General features: G+C 32.1%; 1 protein-coding gene and 2 long non-coding RNA genes across 3 annotated transcripts in view; 1 reads left to right on the top strand and 2 right to left on the bottom strand.

Moving 5' to 3' along the window:
- LOC139513292 (stimulated by retinoic acid gene 6 protein-like) overlaps positions 1–27855 on the bottom strand; it is a 70403-nt gene that overhangs the window by 33977 nt on the left and 8571 nt on the right. Inside the window, exons 2-3 of the mRNA XM_071301657.1 lie at positions 2564–2636; positions 735–802 (exon numbers count right to left, since the gene is read on the bottom strand). Of these exons, the coding sequence (XP_071157758.1) occupies positions 735–802; positions 2564–2636 (141 nt within the window). The remainder of the gene's footprint in view (positions 1–734; positions 803–2563; positions 2637–27855) is intronic.
- On the bottom strand, positions 7095–12426 carry LOC139510700 (uncharacterized). Its single transcript, XR_011661962.1, has 3 exons — positions 12160–12426; positions 10093–10196; positions 7095–7847 (listed from the first exon to the last, which is right to left on the bottom strand). It is a non-coding gene; the product is annotated as an uncharacterized lncRNA (long non-coding RNA).
- Positions 20002–26220, top strand: LOC139513293 (uncharacterized). Its single transcript, XR_011662421.1, has 2 exons — positions 20002–20239; positions 24962–26220. It is a non-coding gene; the product is annotated as an uncharacterized lncRNA (long non-coding RNA).

The raw sequence follows: 27855 nt of genomic DNA, 5'->3' as shown, positions 1-27855 counted from the left end.
AGGGCCAATACGGGGGACAATACGGAACATTGTTGATGTTTGTTTCAAGTGATTTACATAACCTGTTTTGCATACTGTACAGCAAGATTCATATCTAAACTTGTCTTTATAATTCTGGGTGTGTGTTGACTCCCCCCTTCCCATTTTCCGAAGAAGCTATTTTTAAAATCGTTATCAGCTTTAGGCCAAATACACCAATTGATACGCATCAACAGTCATCTAAAATGAGTTGATTTTCTTTTAATGCTTATACAATACTGTTTGTAAATTATAACGATTAAAGTCATTATCATTGAATACAAACAACATTAGTAATATACAGTTATTTAATATGTAACTATGCAATAGATCAAAATATATTTCCAGAGGTATGAAGATCAGCTCATTGTTCTATTACCCGAAGCCAACGGCTGATGGCAATATAACAATGAGCTGATCTTCATACCGAGGGAAATATATTTTGATCTATTGCACTGTTACACATTCAATAACTGTTTTATTACTTAATGCATACAGTTTGATTGGACAACCTTTCAACTAATCAGATTTCAGAATAAGAGGTCATAACAGTTCAGTGCAATAGACTGCACACAGGTGCAATAGAACGATAATTTCCAGATCAATAGACCATGGAACAAAACATGGCAGAAAAATAGCTAATAATATAGAAATATTAATGAAACAGTAAAATACTCTTTATTAGGCAATAAGGCATACTATTAAAGGTTACGTACATGACAAACTTTGGTCGCCAACGCTTACCATCAAAATTGAAACAGCAGAGAATTAGTACAAAACCTGCCTGAAATAAAAAAAAACATTTGTCTTTAATTGTCTCAATTCAACTAAATCAAATTTGCACTATTTTCTTAAAAGTGGATTTTGTAATGTAGTTTAATCTTTAATCAAACGTTCCCATCTATTTTCGAGTAGGATATCCAATATTTTCAGCATTACATCAAATGCCATAGATTGTTTACGAGAGGAAAAATAAATAATAACTTACCATATACTAGTATGTTTTTATCATAATTCATTATCCGTCTAGTCATATTTAATAAAATGTGCCTTATATCGTTATTTCTTAGATATAAGGTTGTTTCATACAGGGAAACGCATTAAATTCTTAATAGGAGAGTTATTAATTTTGAAAGATTTAATTGACTTTATAGTTACGTTTAATTTGTATTAATGGCATCACCGGTAAATGACATTGTGAATTGTTTAATGCCATCACCTGATTATCCCCTATGCATTCATATGTGGTCAGAAGAATACATATGGAGGTTCATGACGTCATGTCCTCTATTTATGGTGATGTAAAAAAAAAACACTTAATTTTTAGTAAATGTTCAAATATCGATCCCATTTATCTCTTAAAGTAGCACATGAAGGTATATTTGTTAGCCCGTATTTGAATTGACTAGATGAAACAAGTAAAATCTTAGAAATACTGAACTCCGAGGAAAATTCCAAACGGAGAGTCCCTAAGCAAACGGCAAAATCAAATGACAAAACACATCAAAACGAATAGACAGCAACTGTCATATTCCTGCCTTGGTACAGACATTTTCAAAAGTAGAAAATGGTGGATTGAACCTGGGTCTATAGCGCTAAACCTCTCACTTGAATGACAGTCGCATCAAACTCCATTATATTTACATTTAAAAAAGGAATGCCGTTCATTTTAAAATCTTTTGGCTTAAGTTTGATAAATTTGTTTGATAATGAATTCCATAAGCTTTATGCAAATCAACACTGATTTGCAAGCGTTTTTGTTCGATTTCCTCATCAAATAAGTTTTTTTTACCAGGCTCCATTTTAAGAAATAATATGAGTTCAACATGAAAAGTCAATAAATCATCAGATTAAACGATCAATCGGCGAAGCTTTCACATTAAGGTCGTATAGGTGCGTAGTGCCAATGTGTGTAGTCGAAATTCAGGTTTTGAATAGTATACTTATGGTCGTTTTAGCGTTTTGATTATACTTCAGTACGGTTAAAGGACCTCTTCCCTCACTGTTCTACAATTTTAGACAGTGCATAAATAATCATGTTTATTGGGTCAAAGAATAATAAGTATAGTTTGTGTAGATAACAATGAATATGTGTCATTTTTCACAGCAGCTTTCAACTTCTTCATCAACGTTTCACAAATGACAAAATATATGTTCCAATTGCCGTAACTATAACCCCATCCCCTTCTGATAAGACTTACCACAAGGTGTGTACTAACAGTAGCAACACGACGGGTGCCACATGTGGAGCAAAATCTGATTACTCTTCCGGAGCACCTCAGATCACACCCTGTATTTCGTATTGCTCAGTCTTTAGTTTTCTATGTTGTGTTTCGTGTAAAACTGTTGTCTGTTTGTCATTTTCTGTTTTAACAATGAAACTGACCATTAATTTTCGACTGATGAGTCTTAATGTGTCTTTTGTATTTTTTGCTAATCTGTGCGTAGAATAAGACGCGTTTAGTCCTCAGTGATAGTTAGATTTGCGTTTTTTTCACTTTTTATTCCCTCTTTCATTATTTTTTACATTTTAGAAAATAATTACCGCCAATCCATAGGCCCCATAATCCAGACGGTTAACTACAGTAGCAATACTGTCTGTTGTACTGTTATCATTCCTAAAAGATAGATAAACGAAATATGAGACTGTTCATCATATCGCACCGCTATTCCAAAAAACGTTTCAACATAAGACATTAAAATTCGATACAATGTTTTTCATATTGACTAGTAAAACACAGGCAATTATGAAATTTGTCTTGATTTTACACCTGAAAAGTCCTCTGTGACACGGGAACCCTGTTATTGTTATTGTTTTTATCTGTTGTTTTTTTCTTTTATCTGATTCATTATTTCCATGGAATCGTCTTGTGTAATCGAGTACAACTTGTAGACATATATCACACTACCTGTTGTTTTGTTGGTAAACAAATATCAAATATAGATTGTATTGGTAGAAGAATGTCATACATCAAACGTTTCATGTTTTGACTCCTGAATTACTTATAATGTCAGAACACATAGTTCTATATTATATCGAATCATAAAATTCATTATAGAACATTGATAAACGAAGTCCTATATTTTGACATTAAATACGAATTTTAAAATGACCATTACGTATAATCGACAAAAAAATACTTCCTTTAGTTATTGTTTGACTAGTGTCCCTTTGGTATCTTCCACTTATAAGTTTGACTAGTGTCCCTTTGGTATCTTCCACATATAAGTTTGACTAGTTTCACTTTGTTATCTTTCACTTATAAGTTTGATTAGTGTCCCTTTGGTATCTTCCACTTATAAGTTTGACTAGTGTCCCTCTGGTATCTTCCACTTATAAGTTTGACTAGTGTCCCTCTGGTATCTTCCACTTATAAGTTTGACTAGTGTCCCTTTGGTATCCTCCACTTATAAGTTTGACTAGTGTCCCTCAGGTATCTTCCACTTATAAGTTTGACTAGTTTCCCTTTGGTATCTTCCCCTTATAAGTTTGACTAGTGTCCCTTTGGTATCTTCCCCTTATAAGTTTGACTAGTGTCCCTTTGGTATCTTCCACTTATAAGATTGACTAGTTTCACTTTGGTATCTCCCACTTATAAGATTGACTAGTTTCCCTTTGGTATCTTCCCCTTATAAGTTTGACTAGTGTCCCTTTGTTATCTTCCCCTTCTATGTTTGACTAGTTTCACTTTGGTATCTTCCACTTATAAGTTTGACTAGTGTTCCTTTTGTTGCGTCGCCACCACAATCAAAACAGTGGGTCAAAAATTTAAATACATTAAATGGGAGATAACTCAGTTAGTTATACATCCCACCGAGGATGCCAAATATGTTGCGTCGCCACCACAGGCGTGTATCTCCAGTCAGCGCATTGACCACTTATAGGACGACGACATATCAAGGTGTATATATATAAATATATACTTCTAAAAGGGGTTCGATCTGTTGTTATAACTCTAACTGTTAAGGCTTTACAGAGACATAAAACTAATAAAAGTTCACACCCTGTTTATTCTGGTAGTAAGGCACAACATGAATTTATGCAGTTTTACAATGGTAAATATTTATACTATAAACTAGTATGACATTATATAAACAGAAGAGGTCCCAAGAGGATACATAAAACTTAAAAAGGTATGAGATTTATCAATCTCATAGTTAACTTGCTGTATTTCCGGTGAGGTGCATAAACACCTGAGGTTCAATTGCACCTAAGGTTTAGGTTACAGTATATAAATGAGGTGCGGTTGCACCAAGGTTCAATTAATTAAGGTATATAAATGCGGTGCGGTTGCACCAAGGTTCAGTTACACCCAAAGTTCCTGTGCACCCGAGGTTCAAGTGACAGTATAAAAACGAGGTGCTGTTGCACCAAGGTTTACAATTTAGTAATAAAGGGTCATCTCTTATCCAGGTGCATTGCCTTAGCAATGTATATAATTTTTGCCTTTTACGGTGCAGAGACACCGAAAATAGATGTGGTGCGCCAAATCCAAACTTGGAAGCACCGCTAAATTTGAGTACCGCTATAAACGGTTTAAATGCAGTAAACGAATCAGTTGATTGGTAAAATCATCTAAATATAAAATGTAATTTATATTCATAACTTTTCTATAAAGGATCAATAATCCACGGAAGCTTTTAAATAAATACTAATGCACCCGGTGCACTTTACAGTTAGACTCCCGGTGCCAACAAAGTAAAAGAATGGTTTCTTTTAATAGAAACACTCAAATAAAGATACCTAAAAAGGCATAATTATATTAACTATTACGCAAACGTACCATCGCTACATCTGAAGAAATATTCTGCTGCGACATTATAAGAAATACTTTAAAAGTTAAACTTTAAACGACTAAAATGAACGTGTCTCAAGAAAGTGAACTGAGAAAAATGACGTCACGAGTACGCTGACGTCGCTTTATATATAGAATAATATTAACCAATCAAATAATTCGGTTTGCGATCTCCGGGCAAACGTGCTGATTTGCGCAAAGATGGTGTTTCTAAGTATCCTCCGGGCACTTATGCACAATATTACAAATAATTCAGACTTCACAAAGGATTCACACCTAACTAGATGGATAAATAAATGTATTACAAAGTTAGTAATGCAGGATAAAAGTCGTGACATAATATAAAGTAAGTGAAATTCCCAATGGAAGTGGTTTGTGTCCCGACAAAAATGGACATTCTGAACCGCAAGTTAAAAGTGAAAGTAGACTAAAAACTACAATATGAGAGCTAATAATCACATGAATAAGTAATTAAACAATATAGAAGTACACAATTCTATGATTTCTACAACATCAAGTCATAATTATTGCATAACAAGCGTAAACTACTAATTTTGGGGTCCCTTCAACATGTATAAACGACATGTAAACAAAACACATTCTGTTTCAACTTGTCAATATTCTGATTTGTCAAATCTCAAGGGTTGAACTTATAGTAGATATCTTATTCATTATATTATACCATTTAACATTCAACATTGTATGCAATGTGCATCATTTCATTTCCATTTTATTTAAAACGGATTAAAACGTCAACCGTGGCAAAGAAATATTTTCATAAATACTTTATTAGTATTATCAACTTAAAAAATATAAAGAAAAAAAACCATTGTATTGTTATTATTATTTGAGTGACTGAATTCAGTCACTCAGTCACTCGGTTTCATCTTTATATCAAAGAATTCAATCAGTATATTAGAAAGTAACATAACTCTTATTTGTACTTGTTGCTTCTTAAATAAAACCCAAACTGTAAATTCAGATAAAACAGAATTCGGATTACAGATTAAATACAAACAACATATAACAGAATAACAGCTAAATGAAATTAACTCTGTATCCTGTTCATTATTTTCACAAAATGTTGACTGAATTCAGTCGCACAACATTTGAAAGAAGCTACAAGAAATTGAACTAAATAAGAGTGTTTCATAAGACTTAAATTACACCAAGTGAGATTACATAGTATTAACATCTATAAAACAGATGACTGAATTCAGTCAACACAAATTCAGTAAATATTTGTTGAAAAGACCAATTCTGCAAAAGTAAAAAATAGAATGACTGAATTCAGTCACAAAATTAGGTTTACACAGTTATATTCAATAGAGCAATAAATGCACATAGTTAGTTTACAGGTCGATGTTTGTGATTTGGTCAGTTTAAGGCTTAACACTAACAATAAAATTGAGAATGAAAATGGGGAATGTGTCAAAGAGACAACAACCCGCCCAAATAAAAAACAACAGCAGAGGGTCACCAACAGGTCTTCAATGTAGCGAGAAATTCCCGCACCCGGAGGCGTCCTTCACCTGGCCCCTAAACAAATATATACTAGTCCAGTGATAATGAACGCCATACTAATTTCCGAATTGTACACAAGAAACTAAAATTAAAATAATACAAGACTAACAAAGGCCAGAGGCTCCTGACTTGGGACAGGCGCAAAAATGCGGCGGGGTTAAACATGTTTGTGAGATCTCAACCCTCCCCCTATACCTCTAACCAATGTAGTAAAGTAAACGCATAACAATACGCACATTAAAATTCAGTTCAAGAGAAATCCGAGTCTGATGTCAGAATTACATAAGATGTACTATATAGACCGTTATCTTTTTCAATTGAATTGTTTCATATTTTTTTTTATGTCGGGGCCGTTTATAGATGAATAAACGGTATGGCTGTTTCTTATAATGTTGCAGGTCGTATGGTTGCCTTTAATTGCTCGCATTCACCTCATCTGAACTTTCGTGGATAACTGTCTCATTGGTAATCATACCAAATAGATCCAAACTTTCAAAAACTTTTTTTTTTTTTTAAGTATTTATAATTTTATGAAAATGAGGAAAGTAATGATGTTTCATTTAGATGAAATAACTTCACCTGCAAGTGACATACTGATATATCTAATATTATTGATCTATAAAAATGGTAATATCTCATTGAGTAGAAGCAACCTTAGAGATAAACAGATGATGAATTTCTCCTAGTTTTTAAATTAATAAAAATGTTTTTTCATTGTTTAAAGAACAACAAAATCAAGCTCAATAAACTGCTTAATAAGTTTCATTGGTCAGAACACAATTTGCACGTTCACCAACAAACAAAAAACACAAAAAACATTGAAAGCCAGAATATAACATATGAAATGTGACAATGTTTAAAATTGAGTGTGGAACACTAGAAGCATCAAGAAGTCTTCTTTTCGCACTTAAAAATATGCTAAGATTTGATAAGAACATGGCAAAAACAGGAAAATAAAATGAATTTGAAATCAAGTTCAATATTTTATTTTGATGTCTTGATTAAATTATCTTTTAAGGGAAACCCCTTTTTAAACGAACAGCGGTTAAAAACTGCATGAACCACACTTGAGACTTACGTGTTCATATTTAAATAATACTTGCAGGTCATCAAATTATTTAAAGTTTATAAAAAAATAAAAAGTTGAAAATACACAAAATCAGAAATTGTCTAATTGCAATGAATCCTTGTGCTAATATGTGTCATTTTCAAATTGAAAGTTCTTTCTTCAAACTATCCCATATTAATTTCTGGCATTTAAAAAAAATAGCACAATCCTACTTGAAAGAGACAAAAAGGTGTTCAGTTGTTGTTTTGTCAAGATTTTGGAATCAATGCACCACAGTCTGCTACTCCTTTCCAAAATCTATCACACCAATCGAAACAAACGTGTGTTGCTGTCACTTTTGCTAATTTTCTATTTACGGTAAATTCTCTCGACTGTCTGGTCTGGATTCAATATCCATTGATCTGCTTAAAGATTATGTGGGTACTCATAGATAGTAAGGTCTAAAAAAGAAAACAAATTATGCTAAAGACCTATTTCAGAAAAGAAAAGATCATTTAAATAGTGAGAATAATACCATTCTTTGTAAATGCATTTTGTCGAGCCTTCGACTTTTGTCGAAAAAGCGAGACATAGCGGTCATACATTCAGTCGTCGCCGTCCACAGATATTCTTATATTAAAAATATTTATAAGATATCTCGTATACTTTATTAAATATCTTATAAAGTATATAAGATATCTTATAAACTATATGAGATATCTCATATAATATAGGGTTATTGCATGAATATTGGGGAATATTGTTCCAAGTAGAATTTTATATTGCACGAGCTTGCGAGTGCAATATATGTTCCACGAGGGACAATATTCCCCAATATTCATGCAATAACCCTTTTATTGTATAACAATAAAATATTTGAGAGTAAAAATTGGTTTAAAATAAGATTTTGTCGTCTATGACGTCATGAATTTTGAAGATTTATTGCACTAGTGGTTACTTTCTGTGGGAAATATTATATTGCTATGCAATAATATAATATATCTCATATATAATATAAAAATAAAATTATATATATGAGATATATAGAAATACAAATAAATAGCAAGACGGCTTGCCATAGATATATCTATAATTATCGCTTTATCAAAGCTACGCAAAGGCATTTTAAAATTTAATTTTAAACAGAGGCGGATTGAGAATGAAAATTTCTGGATTCGCCACTGTTAAATGCTGGAAACCCTTGATACATAATTGATAATGAATTTTAGAAATACGCATTTTAAAAATCAGAGTTAAAAAGTCCAAGTTTGATATTAGAAAAGGTAACAGAAGAAACTAAACAAAATGACAATGATACATCAATTTAAAATGACTACTAGCAATTACTGACATAGATATTAGATGATGTGGTATGAGTGCCAATCTGACAACTCTCCATCCAAGTCACAATTTGATGAGTTTACTGAGAAAAAAGTAAAATAACAACATATTTGCAGTCTTGAGCCTTAATAAAATTTGTATTTTGTAGTTTTACTAAGTTTTTAAACATACAGGTTTTTTTAATCCTAATTTTGAGTAAAATTGAAAAAAGAAACCTTTAATTAGCTTCTCTAAAATGATTCTTTACAATGAAATAGAATTATGATACTTAAACAAGTGATTTTCATGTCATTATCCCAGATTCAGTACAAGGTTAATCACCTGACATGACCGGTCATCTTTTAAACACATGTGTTTGTTCTGATAATCTTAGCAACGTTATATAATAGTCCTTCTGTCTTTAGTATCAAACAGGATTCTACCTCGTCAAAATTATCTTCCCATTACGCCAGTTCATTTTCACAATCGTAGAAAAGGAAGCTATTGTAGGGATGACGCGCTGCCAATTTTGCTCTTGAAAACCGATAAATTTATCCACATAGCACCATTACGATCCTTATATGTCAGTTGTATTTTAAAAGACAAATGTATCTATTAGCTAATGAGCATAAGTTAATGATCTTGTCGGCATTGATTCAACTTTAAACTATTGTCTGATCGGTTGTCAGGTGGAATTTTCGAGAATTCTTAAACATTTAAAAAAATTCTAATTAAATATTTCGTGGAAGGGCAGACTAAAAAATTTCAGTGGTTGTAGATTATAAACCCTAGTTATCACACACACAATTTTTTTTTCTTCAAAGATATGCATTTTCATTATCCAACTTAAAAGACTGTTGTCAAGTACTTTTAGTAAAAAAAAAATAGCTATTCAAACACACCTACTCTGTTTTTGCGATTCATTAGATAGGTACATGTATTTCACTTGACCCATATATTTCATCTTTTCGTACTGTGATTTTATTTTTTATGTTACAAAGTCAACATGTAGCTTTGATATATAAAAATGATAGAATCTGAAGCGAGATGATATATCAAATACTCTTGCTTTGTACGTTTTAAAGACAAAATATACACCTCAAACACGACCTAACATAAAAAGGTGCACTCGATTTTCTCTTTTCGATACAATTGTTAAACCATTTTTGGGAATTTTTTCTCGAGTCACATAATGGAAGGGCAGACACGAAAATTACTGAACTAATAGATTGATATGTTCTCCGTCCGTGGTAATCTAAAAAAATCGGAGGTTATGCATTTTCTACATCCAACTTGATATATACCTATGTCGTCGACTTGATATCGAATTGTTCTGCATTGGGTCTGCATTAATATGTAGATAAATTGAAAACTTTGTAACCTCACCTTTTTCTTTCAAATTCTGTATTTGAGGATCGCTGTTGATATTTCGAATTCACTGCACCCAGGCCACCAGAACTTTGAGTTATTCTTTTTCTTTGGTGATTCGTCTGTTTTAATACAAATTACACAGTTTTCAACAGTGTTTCACAATAAGTTAGAACAGTGCATACAACAAGTAATTGTATATATTTTTTTCTTTAAAAATGTATTGAAAAAACAGGATTGTCTTTGCCAATATGCAATCATACCACATCTTCTAATTGTATATTTTGACCATATCTAAGCATATAAAGCAGGTATTGTCTATTTTTACCGTTTATATGTTTTTAAATGAAAATTAAAGAAAAAAAATCGTAAGACTGCATCACATTATTACTTCATTATAAATGAGAGTACATTAATATGAAGCATTTTCAATAAGTTTTCCAAAAACGAATCGACCCTATAGGAGAAAGAATGTCATAACAACAATATACAATTCAAATTATAAAGAGCTAGCAAAATATCGTAACATTGAATTTATGTACTTTAAGTTGCTTTGAAGTACACATAACCAATAAGGATAGGCAGTGGAAATATTATAGTGTTATTTACTGGCTGTTTCTGTATTGGCACTGGTATAGATTCAAGGTTTGCTGTATTGGCCTCGAGACCCGTAGGGTCGAGGTCCAATACAGCTGACCGAGAATCTATACCAGTGCCAATACAGAAACAGCCAGTTCATAACACTTTTATTAAATGATTATAAGAGAATAAAAAAACCGGAAGTGAACGTCCCGTATTAGCCCATGGGCCAATACAGCTTTTTTCCCGCTTTTTTCCGTATTGGCCCTCGTTTTTTCCGTTTCAAAACTTTAAGACATTACAAAACATTGCACATCATTTAACCTGTTTATTTTATGACTTTAATTTAAAAAATATTATACAAATGTTTTTATGCATAACGATACTTCCAGAGTGAAGTAATGGCGTAATAAAATTGAAAACCGGAAGTGAACGTCCTGTATTAGCCCTAGGGCTAATACGGCTTTTTTCCCGCTTTTTTCTGTATTGGCCCTGTTTTTTTCCGTATTGGCCCTGTACGAAGTGCAATATTAAATCTTGATTTATATCGACAGTGAAACGTTTTTAGTATTGCACATGCTGATTTATCCGTATTAGGGCTTATTTGCTCATATCATTTAATAAATAAAGTTATAAGTATTAATTCACCCACAATTATGCTTATTATATCTGTACTCATCATATTGACCACTTCTCATTTGAGTACCAGAGAGATATATAAAATTGCACAAAAAAACTGGAACATAAATGGCAGTAAGCTTTAGAAATTATTTCATTTAAACTAATTACAAGTATGATTACTGACTGGATCGAGCCTTATTTTGGTAAATAAATTACTTAATCATGTTAACAAATATTTTCTTATAGTTTTGAATGAATTCTTAATACAAATGCAAATAACATGTTTCCGCAGATAGAGAAATATCCTTTTTGAATGTCAAATAGGATTCAGACACTTTATTCGTGGTCAAGGGATATAGTTCTCAAGTACTGTTTTGTTATATGTGTTTAATTTTTAAATGGTCCTATCAGTTGCATATTACTACCCGTAAGAAGTACGTAAGTCATTATTCGTGTTATTTTCTATCTTCTTATGTCTATATTATGGTAAATAAAACCATGGTCATATAACTAACATATGACAAAATGAATCATGCCAAAGGAATACAGTTAAAATAAATTTGCCCATCAACCAATGTTTTACTAAAGATCTCTAAAAGTTAAGAGTGTTGTCTGTCAATATAAATATGAAAATTTCAATCGACTAGTATTGCCGACTTGAGTATTATAATATAATTCTGCAACATCTTAAAATTCGAAGTGATCACATAGATCCAGCACGGCTGTATAAAAAAATGTCATAAAAACATTTTCATATTCTAATTGAACTTGGGCAAACCTCGGTTTTTCATAATCATATTAAATGTTAAATCATATTTTAAATATCAACACAATTTTTTTTTTTTTTCTCTTCATATTTTCTATGGATTAAAAAGTATATCTTACCAGAACTCTCGTAGGTATACACGTTAGCTTCAGACTCTTCTTCCTTTCAAACGAAATCCCATCAGTCTCATTTTCCTTTTCTAAGGGACTCCATCTTTCTCTTCCTTTGACCAAAGTACACAACAGAATGACCTCGTTTCACTTTACAGTACTGCGTGTATTACAAAACACGCGACATAATCCATCACTGGCAACACAATAATCCCAAATTATTATTGTACCGCGAAAGTTCTACTACACTGACTTTAAAGACGTAAGAATAAACATGATAACCATACGTTGTATTCAATATAATACTTCCTTCCGAGTCTTGTGTCAATCAAAGAGGTAACATTAGAAGGATATAACACCCAATTAGCATCTCTAGCAATAAAATATGATAAGAAAAAGAAAAGAACCGGCATGTGTATTACCCACTGGATATAACCATTATGAACATACGGTGGTCCTTATTTTCGAAAAATTATACGTTTCAATATGTTAAATTAATGTTGAAAGTAAAAATGTATATTGTAAACGTAAATTCATATCATGATATCAACTTCTTTTCACTTTAAACTGCAAGGTTTTATGTAACGTAACCTCAACTTTTGGGAGTGGTTTAATAACATCAACAGAATGGAAAAAACTTTACTTGAAAGACAGTCTATATTGAAAGCTCGGGAAGGGGGGGGGGGGGGGGTTCCAAGCTTTTTTTGGTAGGGGTAAGCAGCTGATACATCAAGTACCCCACCCTTTTCATATAAAAATTGTTTATTAACAATATATACCTTGTCATATATCAACGAACAAAAAAAAAAAATCCTTTTGAGATATTTGGATATTTTTCATCTTCTGGTACATCAGTATTTATAATTTGTTTTGGGTCCCACTTATCTTCACGTTCTTGTATAGAAGCAACGCAGTTGCAATAATCACAATTAATTTAATAAGTTCGTCACATCTTAAACACTTTCCTCTATGCCCCTTTTATATCTTTCATTAAAAAAGAAATTTTAATTTCAAAAGACAATAAAAGATGTTTGGTCAGATAAGTATAGTAACACTCCAGAGAGAAACACTTTCACTGAGTTCATCTTTTATTCTTATTCAATATCTTTGTAATAATTTCATAAAATAAGTATACCTATTTTTGTAACCACGTGACAGACATATAACTAACATGCATCCTTGCTTTCATCAAAATACTGAATTAAATATACACACCCATTTCATCTCAAGAATCACATCAAAATGATTTAAAGACTACATGTATCATGACTATAGAAAGTTAAATATGCCTGTCCAGAAACCTTGAAGTTTATAACTCACCATTTCCTGTGGTCAAAACTAGGGAGAAATGTTTCATACAGTTGATAATCTATTGATTGTAAATTTACACAACTGTGATAAGGAGTGATCAGTTGCACTGCCCTTGAGAAATTAGGCATATCCTGCTGGTGCTTTACAGTTTACACTATCAAAGATTTAATAAACAGACATCAGTATTTTACAGATTGCATACTCATTTCAATTTTGTCAACAATTTATATACTAGTCAGATATAAAAACCTTTATTGTGTGACCCCCCCCTAATTAAAATATTTTTTGATGGTAACCCCTCCAGTGGTATGACATTTTTGGCAATGACCCCCCCCCCCCCCTAAAATGCACCGACCCCCTCAGCTGATAAATAATGACTGTTCCCTAAAAAAATAAAGATGTGATGTGATTGCCTATGAGAAAGTCAGCAGTTGAAGTTCATTATGTAAAGAACCTTCAACAACGAAGAAAACCGAAACCGTACTGTAAGGAATAGAATGGTTGTCGTCTGTTTATGTGGTTCATAAGTGTTTCTCTTTTCTCGTTTTTTATATAGATTAGACCGTTGGTTTTTCCCTTTGAATGGTTTTACACTTGTATTTTTGTTAGTATAATAGTCCTAGCGTTAATTGTTAAAAACCCTTTTATTAATTCAAATTTAAAAGCGTTAGCATTTCTCTACAAGTCTTTCCTTTTAAAGCATTAACGTCGGATTTAGGGAGCAGGGGACCGGGGTCCTCCCTTATTGAGCTTCGAAATTAATAAATCCATTAATGCATAGACTTTTTTACAAGTATCACTTCCAATTTTGGCTTTACACGCACAACCTCCCCTTTTCCAAAAATATTAGATCAGCACGATCTAAGCATAGGTTTCACTGAATGATAGGAGAAAGTTAAGAAAGACCAATATATGCATACTAGTAGTAAAAAATGTCAGGGAAAACTAACCGTAATCAAATCCAATATATAAAATTATAATTCGTCTAAATAACACCCCAGCAATGTTAGACCTGCAAAGCGAATGCAAATTTTTATTCTTCCCTGGCTGGGATTCGAACTGACATGCTAAAGAGATATCGTGGTACCAAATCGCCTTGCACTATACCCTGCACGCTAGACCACTCGAGCTCGACAAAAATCAAGCTTTTGGTTGCCGAGTGATACCTTTTCTCGTCTGTTTTTATCTACAAATGTAGCGTCGTAACAAAAAACATGAGCCCTCGTGAAATATGAATATTCTTTGTTGAACAAATCTTCATATCTACCTGAGGCACGGGAAATACATGTATAATATATAAGGCATGAATATGGAATATCAAAAATCAGCTGAATTATCTATCGTAGAGGATGTTACAAATCAATGTAGGATGCAGTCACATATATAATTATAGTATAAGCTACGTCTGAGCCAGTGACAACTCTACGACAACTCTATTCTATTAGTATTGTTTCTATGACACATATACAGGTAGTTGTCCGTTGGTTTGTGTCAGAATTTTTTAAATGATTTTATACAAAACTACAAAAAACATATAATATCTGATCGTTTGAGATGTCGAGGGAAAATATATTCTTTTTTGATAACTATATCGCATTGTTATTTCCCTCTTTCACTGTTTATCAAAATATATGTTGTATATGCATTTACTGCAGTAGTCAAGGTATTCATGACGACAAACGCATCCAACACTGGTGTGATTAACTTGGAAGGGAGATAACTATTGAACCGGTTTACCCACTGTTTAAAAAAAAAGAATGGACTGATCTTCTTCTAACTAGTTAAATTTTAGTTTCTATTTCAAACAAGACTGCACACACAGGTCGAGGTCGTTTTAGCGCCAAAGAAGAACCCATTTTAGCGCCTGGTTTTTAACCCATTTTAGCGAAAAAATATAGAATATATGATGTCTATCAAAATACAGCACTAAAAGTCTAAAAGATTTAATCAAATGTTAAAAGTTCGTTCTAGCCTGGAATTTATATCCTAGAGAACGTACATAATAGGCTCCGGATATACCCCATGTACAAAACTGTTGAATTGCATTAGGAACTGTTCTTTCTCTTTATCTTGTCTAGATTGTGGTGCATATTTGTCTATACTTCGTATTTTTATATATGCTATTCCTTGCAATTTGATAAAAGTATATTTAAAAAAAAGTATATAGCTGGGTGACAATTATAAAGTTGCTCATTATAATGGCATGGAACGACTCAGATAATCAAGTTCGCTATGAATTACACTAAACTTCTGGCCAAAGCTTAGCGAGTATTATTTAACAAGGTAGGTAAGTTTTCGTTAAAATGGGCTATCGAAAATACAGGTGAACGGATTAATCCCGCGCTAAAATGGGCTCTAATGTCTCCTTGTAGTTCAATTTTGACGGACATATAGACATTGTAAGGAAACCATATACCAATTATAATTCTTCTTTTTCTCATGATACCGTAAATGAGAAATTTACATGACAACTTTTTTAAGTAGTCGCTGAACCATGAAAAAATATGTCTAGGACAATGGATGGACACATGACAGATGACTTCGTAACATAATGTATCTGTTTACTAGATATGACGCATCCATGTCTTCTTCCTGCTAAATTATATATGTTTCATAAAAATAATTTACCCCACTACCACCACTGCCGCCGAATACCAATTCCTATATCTCGAAAACTGCGAGAGAACAAATAATTAGATTAGAAGTTTCACTTGTTTGCATTGTTTTATATTTGTCATATCTGGCCTTTTATGTAGCTAGGTGTGCAGTATAGCTTTGCTCATTTTTGAAGGCCGTTGATATCATGAAAGTTGCTAACTGCTATACACCATTTGTTCTCTGGAGGAGGGGTGTCATATCGGCATTCATACTTCATAATTTCATATCGTCATTTAAAGGATGAATCCACTGGTCAATTCACCGATTGGATAGGTTTATTGTTGTTAAACATTATGGTGTATTTGTGTACGTTAATAATTCAATTCCAAACAAACTTGTTCAATTTGCATTAATATTAAAATATGTCATTAGTGTATAGTAGTATGCTTTACACTTGAAAAATATCCCCCTTTTCCCACTAAGGTCGCATCAAAACCCGTTAACCCCGACATCAGGATTCTCGAAATAAATAAATATATTCAAGTGAAACAGCTGCGTATATCACTGCCTGATTATTTCTGTACAAAGATAAAGCCAAAAGGACAGTCACGTGTATTCTAAAAGGTAAAAATTGAATGTAAGCAATTATAGGCAACCGGACAGCCTTCAACAATAACCAAACCATACCATATGGTCGGTTATATTAGTCCCAAACATGAAAGATGTAAAACAATTCAAGAGAAAAAATTAACGGCCTCATTTGTAACAAAACATGACAGACATAAACCTGACTTATAGGAAATGCACATTAAGAATGTGCGAGATTGAAAAAAATTACACATCCAACGGACTTGAAAATTTATCGGACAGTAATGCATAAATAACAGTTCATCGAAACTTAAACGGGACAACAGTAACGATCATGGTTATCAAGTTGTGAAATATGCATGTACATAGGAGAAAGGGGCTTAAGGAAAATCAAAGGGAAACATGACAATTTGGTACGAAAAATTGTCTATTTTGTCGGTTAGTGTAGTGAAATATTCAAATCTAGAAAAGGACAGGTATTACTGTCTGTATTGTATTTACTGTGCTCCTTGTCTTCTTAATTCATATCAGATACCATAGTATTACTTTATTCGGTTATCCTCTGGTTGTTACATGTATTGCTATTTTTTTTTTCTCGGTTTATTTGTCATCGACATCGATCTCACATATTCTTGTATTCTTAAATATACCAAAGTACCGTAAAATAAACTCTCCCCTCCCCAAACGCTTATATAGCAAAATAACTTATTTAGTAAATTTGTAACTTGAATATCACATAATTCGAATAAAATTACTTGTTTAAGTGATCATGATTTCATAATGTATTTTCTATATTGATAAGGACCTGTCTTAACTCAAAATCTAAGACGGTTAAATCTTGAACCAACAGATACATATATACTAGTATATATTTAACAGACCAGTATAGCTAAAAAAAGAGGGGTCCAGGGATTCGTACGAATCCCAGGCTTTGAAAACGAAAAGCTCATTTCAAGTCGACGTTCTGTTTGAACTGTAACTGTTAAATTTGAACTTTTTTTGGAACAACGACTATTAACGAGTAAATGTAACCCCCTTGGAAATTCCTGGCTACGAACTTTGTTAAATCAAAATGTGCGGATCTAATTCCATTATTATGGATAATTACCATTAAACACGTGTAATTTGACAAGAAATAAATATAGAACGAAGGGAAAATTATCAATAGATCAATAGTTGCAATTTATATAAATGACTGAAATCTTCATTTTTGTTATTTTACCTCTCTATACGACTGCAAAAAATGTATCATTCTATCATGATTTTTTTCATCCTATGTAAAATAACCCCTATAGTGACCGAACCCAACTTGCTTATAGAAATGTGGTCACCATGAATTGTCTCGTGGATCTGGCCATAAAATCTTTGTTGAGGTCGGATGACTTTTGTTTAGATGCAGTTTAAGTAATGTGTATACATATAAAAAAGAAGATGTAGTGCGATAGCCATTGAGACAACTCTTCACAAGAGACCCAATGACACAGAAAATAAAACAAATATAGGTCACCGCACGGCCTTCAACAATGAACAACGCCCATACCGCATAGTCAGCTAGAAATCACAAATGTAAAATAATTCAACCAGAATATAGCCGGTTACTGTACCGTGTTAGGTTATAACCTACATTCGGTTGTAGCTTAAGACTCCCGTTGAAGTGAGTATAGTACACACTTGTTACGGTCAATATTGCCCCTTTATCAATTAAACAATTCATAGTTACAGTTAAAATCAACATCAAGTCTTTATTCTTGATCTTTACATACATTTTCAATATATTAAAAAAACGAATAGATAGCTGATCGAAATTTTCTGGATTCACGGGAGCTCGTTCGGAAACTGAAAGATTTGCATACGATTTCAAGAAGATGATGGTTGTATACAGACTACAAAGTCAGACAGCGGTAAAACATAGAAGATGAAAAGACAAAAGGTAGGTATGTATGTATAGACTATATAATATTTTTTTAAAGAACCTCTTTGATCTCCAACACGTCGGTTGTCTCGTAATTCTTTTCGTGTGCGTGCTATATCACTCCTTAAAGAGTCGTAAAAGGGGGGGGGTGATTTATAATTTATATGCAGTACATCGAATCAATAAAAAATTATCAAATCATACCACATCTCTTTTTTTTTTTATTTATCTAAAATTTGCCTAAATGATCTGTGTATTTTTTCTTCCTTTCAAGTCACCGATCTTAAAGTTTGCTTGGTACTTCATGCATTACTTAAAAAAATCATGGGTACAATTTGATCAAGATCAACTTTAATCTTTTTGTATACAAGAAGACAATGAACTGTTTCCCCTGATTCAGTTCCACAAACATGTATTTACTTATTTTGTACACAACATTTTAAGTTGTAAATTTATATCGGTTTACATAGAAATTTAAACAGGTTTTCCTAATGTAGAAGATAAATGTTTACGTCATATAGACAAAATAGAGTCAAACCGTCAAATGAAATATTCAGGAAATGACAAAAAAGGGTAACACAAACACGGGTCCAACGTAAATTCTGAGGTTAACGCAGATCTTCATAAGAATTATTGTTGTGAATCAAAGTTTATGAGAGTGAAAGTAATTCAGCCAGAAACACAACAGCACAAAACCAAAAAAGTCATCGCAAGCGATGTGGATATGGATACGATTTTCAACAAACAACACAAGGAACAGAGTCCCAATAATGACAATACACAAGCGCAAGTTTAATTCACTAAAAGTGAAAAGAAAGTTGTGAATATGTTTATTGTATCTCTGTCACTCAGTTTTTTCGCAGATGATTAAATCAATTTCGTTATATATATATAAATGTCCTAAATTTGACATTTTCTGAACAATTTCTGAAGCGACATTTATGTGTTTGTCCTATCCAAGGAAAAGACCTGAGATGCTTTGATTATTATTTTTTTTGGGGGGGGGGGGTGAGAGAGAGGGGTGGTATTGAAATGCTGTGAATTTTTACTTCAAAAACTGCAGAATAAGCCAGCTTAGAAACTGGAATCCTTTTTAAAAATTGTGCTATATAAATTATGAGTTAACGTTTTGTGTACAAATCTCAAGAGTTTCAAAGTATAAATGGGAAAACTTGTATTTAGTTAACATTAAAACCAACGATATTTATCACATAATTTGATATAACTAATCATAAGACATAGTTTTGTCAATATTGCTAAAGATACATTAACATCATAAATAACTTAGTATAGTAATAACTCAGTCTGAATCTCCGTTCATTTTTATTTTACAATATTTAAAGCTGAATCAGAAATTTTTAAGTGACCTTGTTATTATCTTTACTTGGATCTTGTAGAGTTGCTCTTGACCTCATTAAAGTTTAGTCATTCATTGAAATTCCGTAACACCCATCCCAATGTTCGCAACTGTAATAAATCATAGGTTAAGGTTAATGTAACCTATTTGTAAACAAGATTCCGCGCTTAAAATTTTGACAGGAAGACGTTCAGTTAAAAATTAAATACAGAAATTGATGTTCATTTGGCAGTTTCCTTTTCTTCATAAAATGAGCAAAGTTAGATGTGTATTCGTCGTTGGGGACATACCACACCTGTCCTTGCGCTAGTTCTCTGAAATAGGTAAGAATTCAACAAACCTTCTTTTATATCATAAAACTTTTTTTAAGGACACTGAGTTTCTTTAATTTCTGAGACGTTAGATTTAAGGCGTGATGTACCACCGGCACGCACACGAAAAGAATTACTAGACAACCGACGTGTTGGAGATCAAAGAGGTTCTTTTAAAAAAAACATATAAAGACCATTTGTTACATATTATATTTCAGGGCCCCTGTATTTCTTTTGGTTACAAAATATAATTAAACTGTTCATATGTACACAAATTTTTTTTAGGATATTTCAGTTTTAAAAATCTCAGTGTTGCCATGTGTTTACGCTGTTTGAAAAGCGCGCTTTATTTATAAACCAGATGATACACTACCAACCAGTATTAAGCTTTCAAAATACAAGGCAAGAAAATTAAAGAACTCTTTCAAAACCTGAAAAGGAATTTTGAATATCAAATCAATACTCGACGGACAAATTTAGAGAATGAAAATCTGAACTTTTGAAAATGATATTGTGCGTATCACTATGTATCGAATACAGTAAATTATAAGCCTTTCACGGATACTGTGGTTCTACGTTATAGTTATTGACCAAGCAAGTCGGTATATGTCATTTAATCTGCACAGCACGAGATGACCCAATAACCCGAACGACGCAGGAGTTCGGGTTATTGGGTCATCTCGTGCTGTGCAGATTAAATTACATATACCGATTTGATTGGCCAATAACTGTTTTAACACATGACGCAATCAATTTACGTGAACGTTTTAGAAATGTTGACGTCATTCCGCAATCCACGGTTCCTAGGAAAGTTTCTTGTAGGGTAAAGAAAGGGGGAAATACGACTTTGGTAAGTTTAAAATTAATATTTTTTTTTATATTTAGACTCATTCTAAAATTGCGATTTAATGGTATATTTTTTTTTATTGTATAACTGCAAGGGTTATTGAGTTAAAATTAGATTAATTGCTTTTGAATTTCTTTCCCTCAATGATATGCTTAGAGAAAAAAAGAACCGAGGAAGATGTTATATTACCTTAATTTAAAATGTGAAATAAACAGAAAATACCGGCGTTTCTCTTTTAAAACCTTTTACTCTCTGCACCCCCCCCCCCCCCCCCCCCCCCAATTTCTTTTATCTACTATATTACTTTTTAAGACACGTCCATCTAAATGAAGTCTGATTGATCTCCAGTTAATCCCCCTGTTTTAAAACAAACTTAAATATGGTCCTCATTAAATTCGATCCAAAAATAGTCCCTTTATAGAAGAAATATTCAAAAAGTCGTTATAAATTCCATTGGGTCTGAAACTAATATAAATCAGATTTCTTTTATTCGGATATTCTTAGATACAATTCTTTTTTGGCAGAAATAACCAAAAATTGTTTTAACTATCTTTTTAACTTTAAAACACTGATTTAGATTACGTTGTACACAAAATATAACAAAATAGTTTATGTCCCAGCTTAGATAAAAAAAAATAAAGGAATGAGAAACCTTTCTTTTTCCTATTTTGAAACGACGATGTTTGTACGAAGTTCAACTTTGTCGTAATTTCAAGGCAGATGGCGGATTCGGGGGTGGGGGCGAACAGTTCATTAACCCTTGGATTTGACAAAGTATCGTGTTTTAGCTTAAAATCGTCAATATTGTCTTTACTCTCACTACACTCGGTAATATTTTTTATAATTTTATAGAATAACGCCCCTTTCAAAATCCAAGACCCGCCCCTAAAGGTAAAAAGATTTGAACTGTGCAGTATATCTGAGGTAGTTAATGCACACCTTTGCTGTGCATTATCCAGATTATAGCACAGTAAGAACAAAGAGATTTTATTCTTGCCATGTGTTAATGTAATGATATGCGCACACAGATTTATGATGATATAATCCAAGATAAAACTTTGACGGAGGAAGGATAAAATCTAGGACGCTTTCCCAAAATTGAGAAAGACCTTTATCGGACAGGATAGTCCCAAATCAGCAAGAATATGTGATTAATAATAAAAACAACTTCTCATCAGATATCCTATAAATAGTACGGGAAAGTCCAAGTCAGTGAACTTATTAATATATTATAAACTCGGGGTAACATTTTGTCTCTGCATTTCTTTCGGACAATAAATTCAAATAAAAAAATCACAATAGTCCTTTTCTAGCTCAAAAATAGTTTTTACAGCGCACGGTAAAATACTACTTTTGGGACAAGCGGCGTATCTAAGGTGGTGGAACCCCCCTTTTTGACGATGAATGCGTCTGAATAGGTATACATAAGGAACCCACCCTTTATCCTGGGTTTGAACCCCTTTTAAAAATGGCTGGACCCAAATTATATCAAAATTACAGAAAGGACTTGTCAAGCTATATGAAAAATATGGATAATTCTTTATTAAAAATGGGGGGGGGGTCTTTTTTGCTAAGGTTGATTAGGTACTTTCATACTTTTTGTTAACGGGTATTTTGAAAATATGTGTGCTGTTAACTGTTATTCAAAATATCAAATAACAATTACGGAATTTTTATCAATGCTCGATCTCCTTGTTTTTTTTTTTTGATCGATATAAAGTATTTTGCCCTATATTGACCCTTTTTCTCAGGTAAAAATCATTAATCAATTATATATGTCGTACTGAGATTTCTTCCGGCAACACTGACATCCTAATCCAGCCTTCTATTTCGTAAGCGTTAGCTTATACTCGATCTATGGTTAAACAGTGGCCCAAGATCACAGGCAATCAGTGACCCAGGACCCGAGGCTACGACAAATCGTACAATATAATAGGATAGCAAATTCTGCAGAGGTTTACCGCTTGTCGAGGTTTAAATTTCCGCACCTTCTATGCAGGATCGAAAGTCAAACATATATTGTTTGCAATTAGGTTACAATTTTAATTTTACATTTTGATCATTGTCAATAAAATTTTTGATATTTCATTATTTTAATAAATATTTGAATGATTGAAAGTTGTGACCTCAGTTGACATGGTTTACAACAATTTAACATTTATTGTTGCAATTTTCATTAATCATGTTGATGCAAATTAATTTCCGGAATTTTCGATTCTTTAATATGAAATATTATAAATATATAGAAAGATGTCCTTATGTTTTATGTTAACCGGACTTTAACCAAATGCCTTTGATTTATGTTAACAAAAAAATCTGGTACATGCACCCTACTGTCTAAACATGAACCAATTGTGAACTTGTGATACATGTTTTGATAATTTGCAAACAAAGAGTCTAGTTCTACGGTCTACATCTCGAGTCCATTGGGGGCACTTTTCTTTTTATGTTTTTCTTTGGGGGGGGGGGGGGGGGAAACCACCATTTTTTTTACAAAAAACTCAATAACTCTTAAATAAAATTTTAAATCATTACCATAAAGTTTACAGATCTTACGATCAATATAACTAAGAAGTGAGTAAAGTTTTAACCAATAATCATAAATTGTTTTTGAGATACAGCGCGACAAGTGAAAACATACTTTTTTTTAACAAAAAACTCAATAACTCTTAATTAAAATTTTGAAGCATCACCAAAAAGAATACAGAACTTAAGATTAATATAACTAAGAAGTGTGTAAAGTTTTAAGCAATAATCATAATTTTTTTTTTAAGATACGGCGCTACATGTAAAAAAAAAACCTTCACCTTTTTTTACAAAATACTAAATAATTCAAATATAAAATTTTTAATCATCATTAAAATGTATACAGATCTTTAGATAAATATAACTGAGAAGTGTATTAAGTTTTAATCAATTATCATAAATCGTTTTTGAGATACAGCGCGACACAGGAAAAACACACCCCTGTTTTAGTTACTAAGTCCCGTAACTCAAATTTTTTAATCTATTAGGCACCAAAAAGTATACAGATCGTTTGACCATCATAAGAAACAACTGTATTAAGTTTCATGAAATTTGGATAAAGTGTTCTCAAGTTACGGTGCGACATGTTTACACCGGATAGACAGACGGACGGACGGACGTACGCCGGACATTTGTTTACCATAATACGTCCCGTCAAAATTCATTGGTACCATTTATACAAGAAGACAATGAACTTTTACATGCCTTATTCAGTTCCACAAACATATATTTACTTATTTTGTACACAGCATTTTCATCATGATGTACTTTATGTAGCAGCATAATTACAATATAATTAATTTTCATCTAATCGAAGGGAAGATTTATTTTTACATTTGACAAGAGTACATGTTTATCTAGAAACCTTGAAACATAATAAAACCATTTCGTACCTCATGGAAGATTTTTATGTCTGTCATCTCCAATTGTATGGAAGATTTATATACGTATGCAATGGAAAGGTTATTTTCCGAAAAGTTATCAATTATTTCCCTGTAATTTCTCAAATTAAAAAAAACCAAAACATATGGAGTTCTTTGATTGGTCATATTCAGGTGCAAATTTTTATGTAAGTATGTGTTCCTTCTTCAGTGAATATAAAAGAAGAATATTGTGGTTCATCTCTTAACTCTAAGCCAAATGTCAATTGTAATTGATGTAAACATGGTAAAGTGTGTCACCTTAAAACAACCTATCCAAATTATAATAATTATTTTTAAAGTTATTTTACTTGAATTCAATAAATGATCATGATAAAGGTCTAGATATTCATATGTAAAGATAACTAGTGTCTTTAAAGTCGTTAATTGTAAAATATATGCACATATAACATCAAATTTAAAGATAAAATTTCTTTGTAGGTAGAAGAAGCTTTATCAGCAATGGACAACTTAGAGTCATCAAAGGTATCAGGATTATAATTTAGTACGCCAGACGCTCGTTTCGTCAACATAAGACTCATCAGTGAATCTCATACGAAAACATTCATGAAGCCAAACCAGCACAAAGTTGATGAACGTTGAGGATCCGAAATTCCAAAAAGTTGTGCCAAATACGGCCAAGGCAACCTAGAAGTTAAGATTGGCAATTGAGAATAAAAATGATATAGAGACCAAGATAAATAAGAGAGGAAACTATTTAATCATAGTTACAGGTTGTTTTTTTTTTTTATAAAAAGTAGCCTCACTAATCATAATGGAAAAGAAGTTTATCACAATCATTGCTACCAACCGATCTGGACCCAGTCATGGCTATCTGTTTTGCTATCAACGCTACTGATATTGGGATTGTCTATACAACACTGTTTCTAAAATGAATATGTTGCTGATAGAAGTACGTCTTCTATTAGAAGTTACAGCAGAAGATTACCTTACTACGCTTAAAGAAGTTTCAAGGCATAATAAACAGTCAATAGGAATATAGACCATCTGTTTTGATGTCTGTAAACTACAAGATCACTTATTAAACATCTATGATGTGGATAAAATAGGGAAAATACCATAATGTATAAGACAGAACGATAATAGTATGTGACTGAATTCAGTCATAGACTTAGATTTAAAATGTGTTTGTATATTGTATAGATATTTCTACTGTACAAACCGATGTACTTTATAATGTCAATGAATAATGGTGCCAGTGACTGAATTCAGTCAAGATTTTCGTTATTGTTAACATTAATATGTATATTTAGAATCAACTTGGAATATTTTTTCTATAATACTATAATCTAGTTTTGAAAAAGGAAGATGATTCTTGATGTTTGTAAATTGACTGAATTCAGTCAACAGTTTTCTAATGCACTTCTGTAAAAACTGTATATACCCTCAGAGCATTTACTTGTTGTGTAGGATATTGCACACACCCAACTGCTACCAATCTCCAATTTTAATGTATTATCAATTGAATATTCAATTAATAAATTAAGATGAAAGTTGTAGTGCAAGATGACTGAATTCAGTCATGACTTTGGTGTCACATATGCAGTTTTTATTCATACAGATAACTGGGACAAACAGATTTTCATCAAAAATTAGTCACAATTTAACAGTTTGAATAAAACGTAAATTCTCATTTATTTTGTTTTTGAACATGTTAAATAAAATATTGTTGAACTGTTTTCTCTGGCTTCATGCATATGTTACTGGTCCTATTTGAAAAATTAGTATATTCAGCTTTAGATTACACAAATGGAAGCAAGTACCCATTGTGCCTAATATATTTTCCCAAAAAGGGACCGAAATCCTCAGACTAAAAAAATAGTATATGTACATTTGCAATCGTGTACTTCTAACAAAATAGCTGAAAATACGTCAGGACACGATTTGCATCAACAGGTGTCAAATTCTTCTAAGATATGGGGAGAAACATCAGTTATCTAAATTTTAAGGAGGTGTTATTAAGCCGATTCTTGCATACTCTCCATATTTGACAAATCAGAATATTGACGAGTTGAAACAGAATGTGTTACAAATCAATTTCCGGTGACATTCCAGAAATGTACTTTAACATCAGATGTAAACAAACGGATAACTTACAATGGAACCAGATGGGATTTAACAGGGGTGTGAATAACAAAATATCTTAACAACGATAAATAATAACAATATAACATTTGAGACCATTTTAACTTATTTATGGATCATAAAAGGACATAATAAGGAACCAATTTCTGGCCGGCACAACACTGCCCCCTCCTTAGTATGGATTGGTCTCCAATTGGATGGTAAGGTAAGATAAAAATATATTAACATCTATACAAGCCTTAGCGCTTACTATTAATTAAAAAAAATATGTACATTATTTTTCAACCATACAATAAGTTAAAGAATATCTACAATCACAAATTATCAGATCTCTGTACTTGTTATGACTTACAAGTAGAATATATTAAATTCTATTTATACATATATACATATAGCCATCTATAATGTTTTCTCAAACTTGAAAACCTGAGAAAGGTATTCACTTATACACAAAAATAAAAATGTAACTGTTCATGCTTTATGCTCAGTCGCACACACATAGTCCATCACTATCACACATACTCATGCGCAATAATTATTATTTACAATATATACATACCAGTACCATTAAATTACCTAACTTTTAACTTCCTAACCTTTAACTTCAGGATTTACAGTATAGGGCCAAGGATGCCACAGGACTGCGTAGTAAATTATACATGAAAAATATACATTATTAATGGTCCTCTGACCACTATATACAATAAAAATTTATAATATATACCATCTCATTCTATAAAAAAACCCATTACTATTAATAATATAACTTTGTTTACTTTTTCAGACAATTAATTTATGCAGAAGGCATCATCAAAATTACTGGTACTTCAAATCAACTACTACTAAATTTAAAGAAAGGTATTTATATTTATATTGTTCTTGTCAAAAGATTTGCAATTTAATTTGAAAATTCTGTAAACATGGTAAAAATTATTTACCTGTGATAAAATACACACTGTTATTTATCATAAAGTATCTACTATTCCCCTATAAAAACATAACAATATATTAATTTATACATATTATTTTTCTACTTAAAGTTAAATTTTACACATGAATAAATGAAAACACAAGTCATTATAGTCCAACAAATTCACTTGCTCCCGGTCTTCTTTCCTCTTCTTCCGGGGTCTTCTTAGCTATATCTATATATATATAGCTGATCGTTTGTAAGGTACTCTGTTGTACCACAAGTTTAGTATTTACAAATTGACATCGTATTCTGACTC

Source organism: Mytilus edulis, chromosome 2 (genome assembly GCF_963676685.1).
Source record: "Mytilus edulis chromosome 2, xbMytEdul2.2, whole genome shotgun sequence".
NCBI classification, from domain to species: Eukaryota; Metazoa; Mollusca; class Bivalvia; order Mytilida; family Mytilidae; genus Mytilus; species Mytilus edulis.
This window is presented reverse-complemented; position numbering and strand designations above follow the sequence as displayed.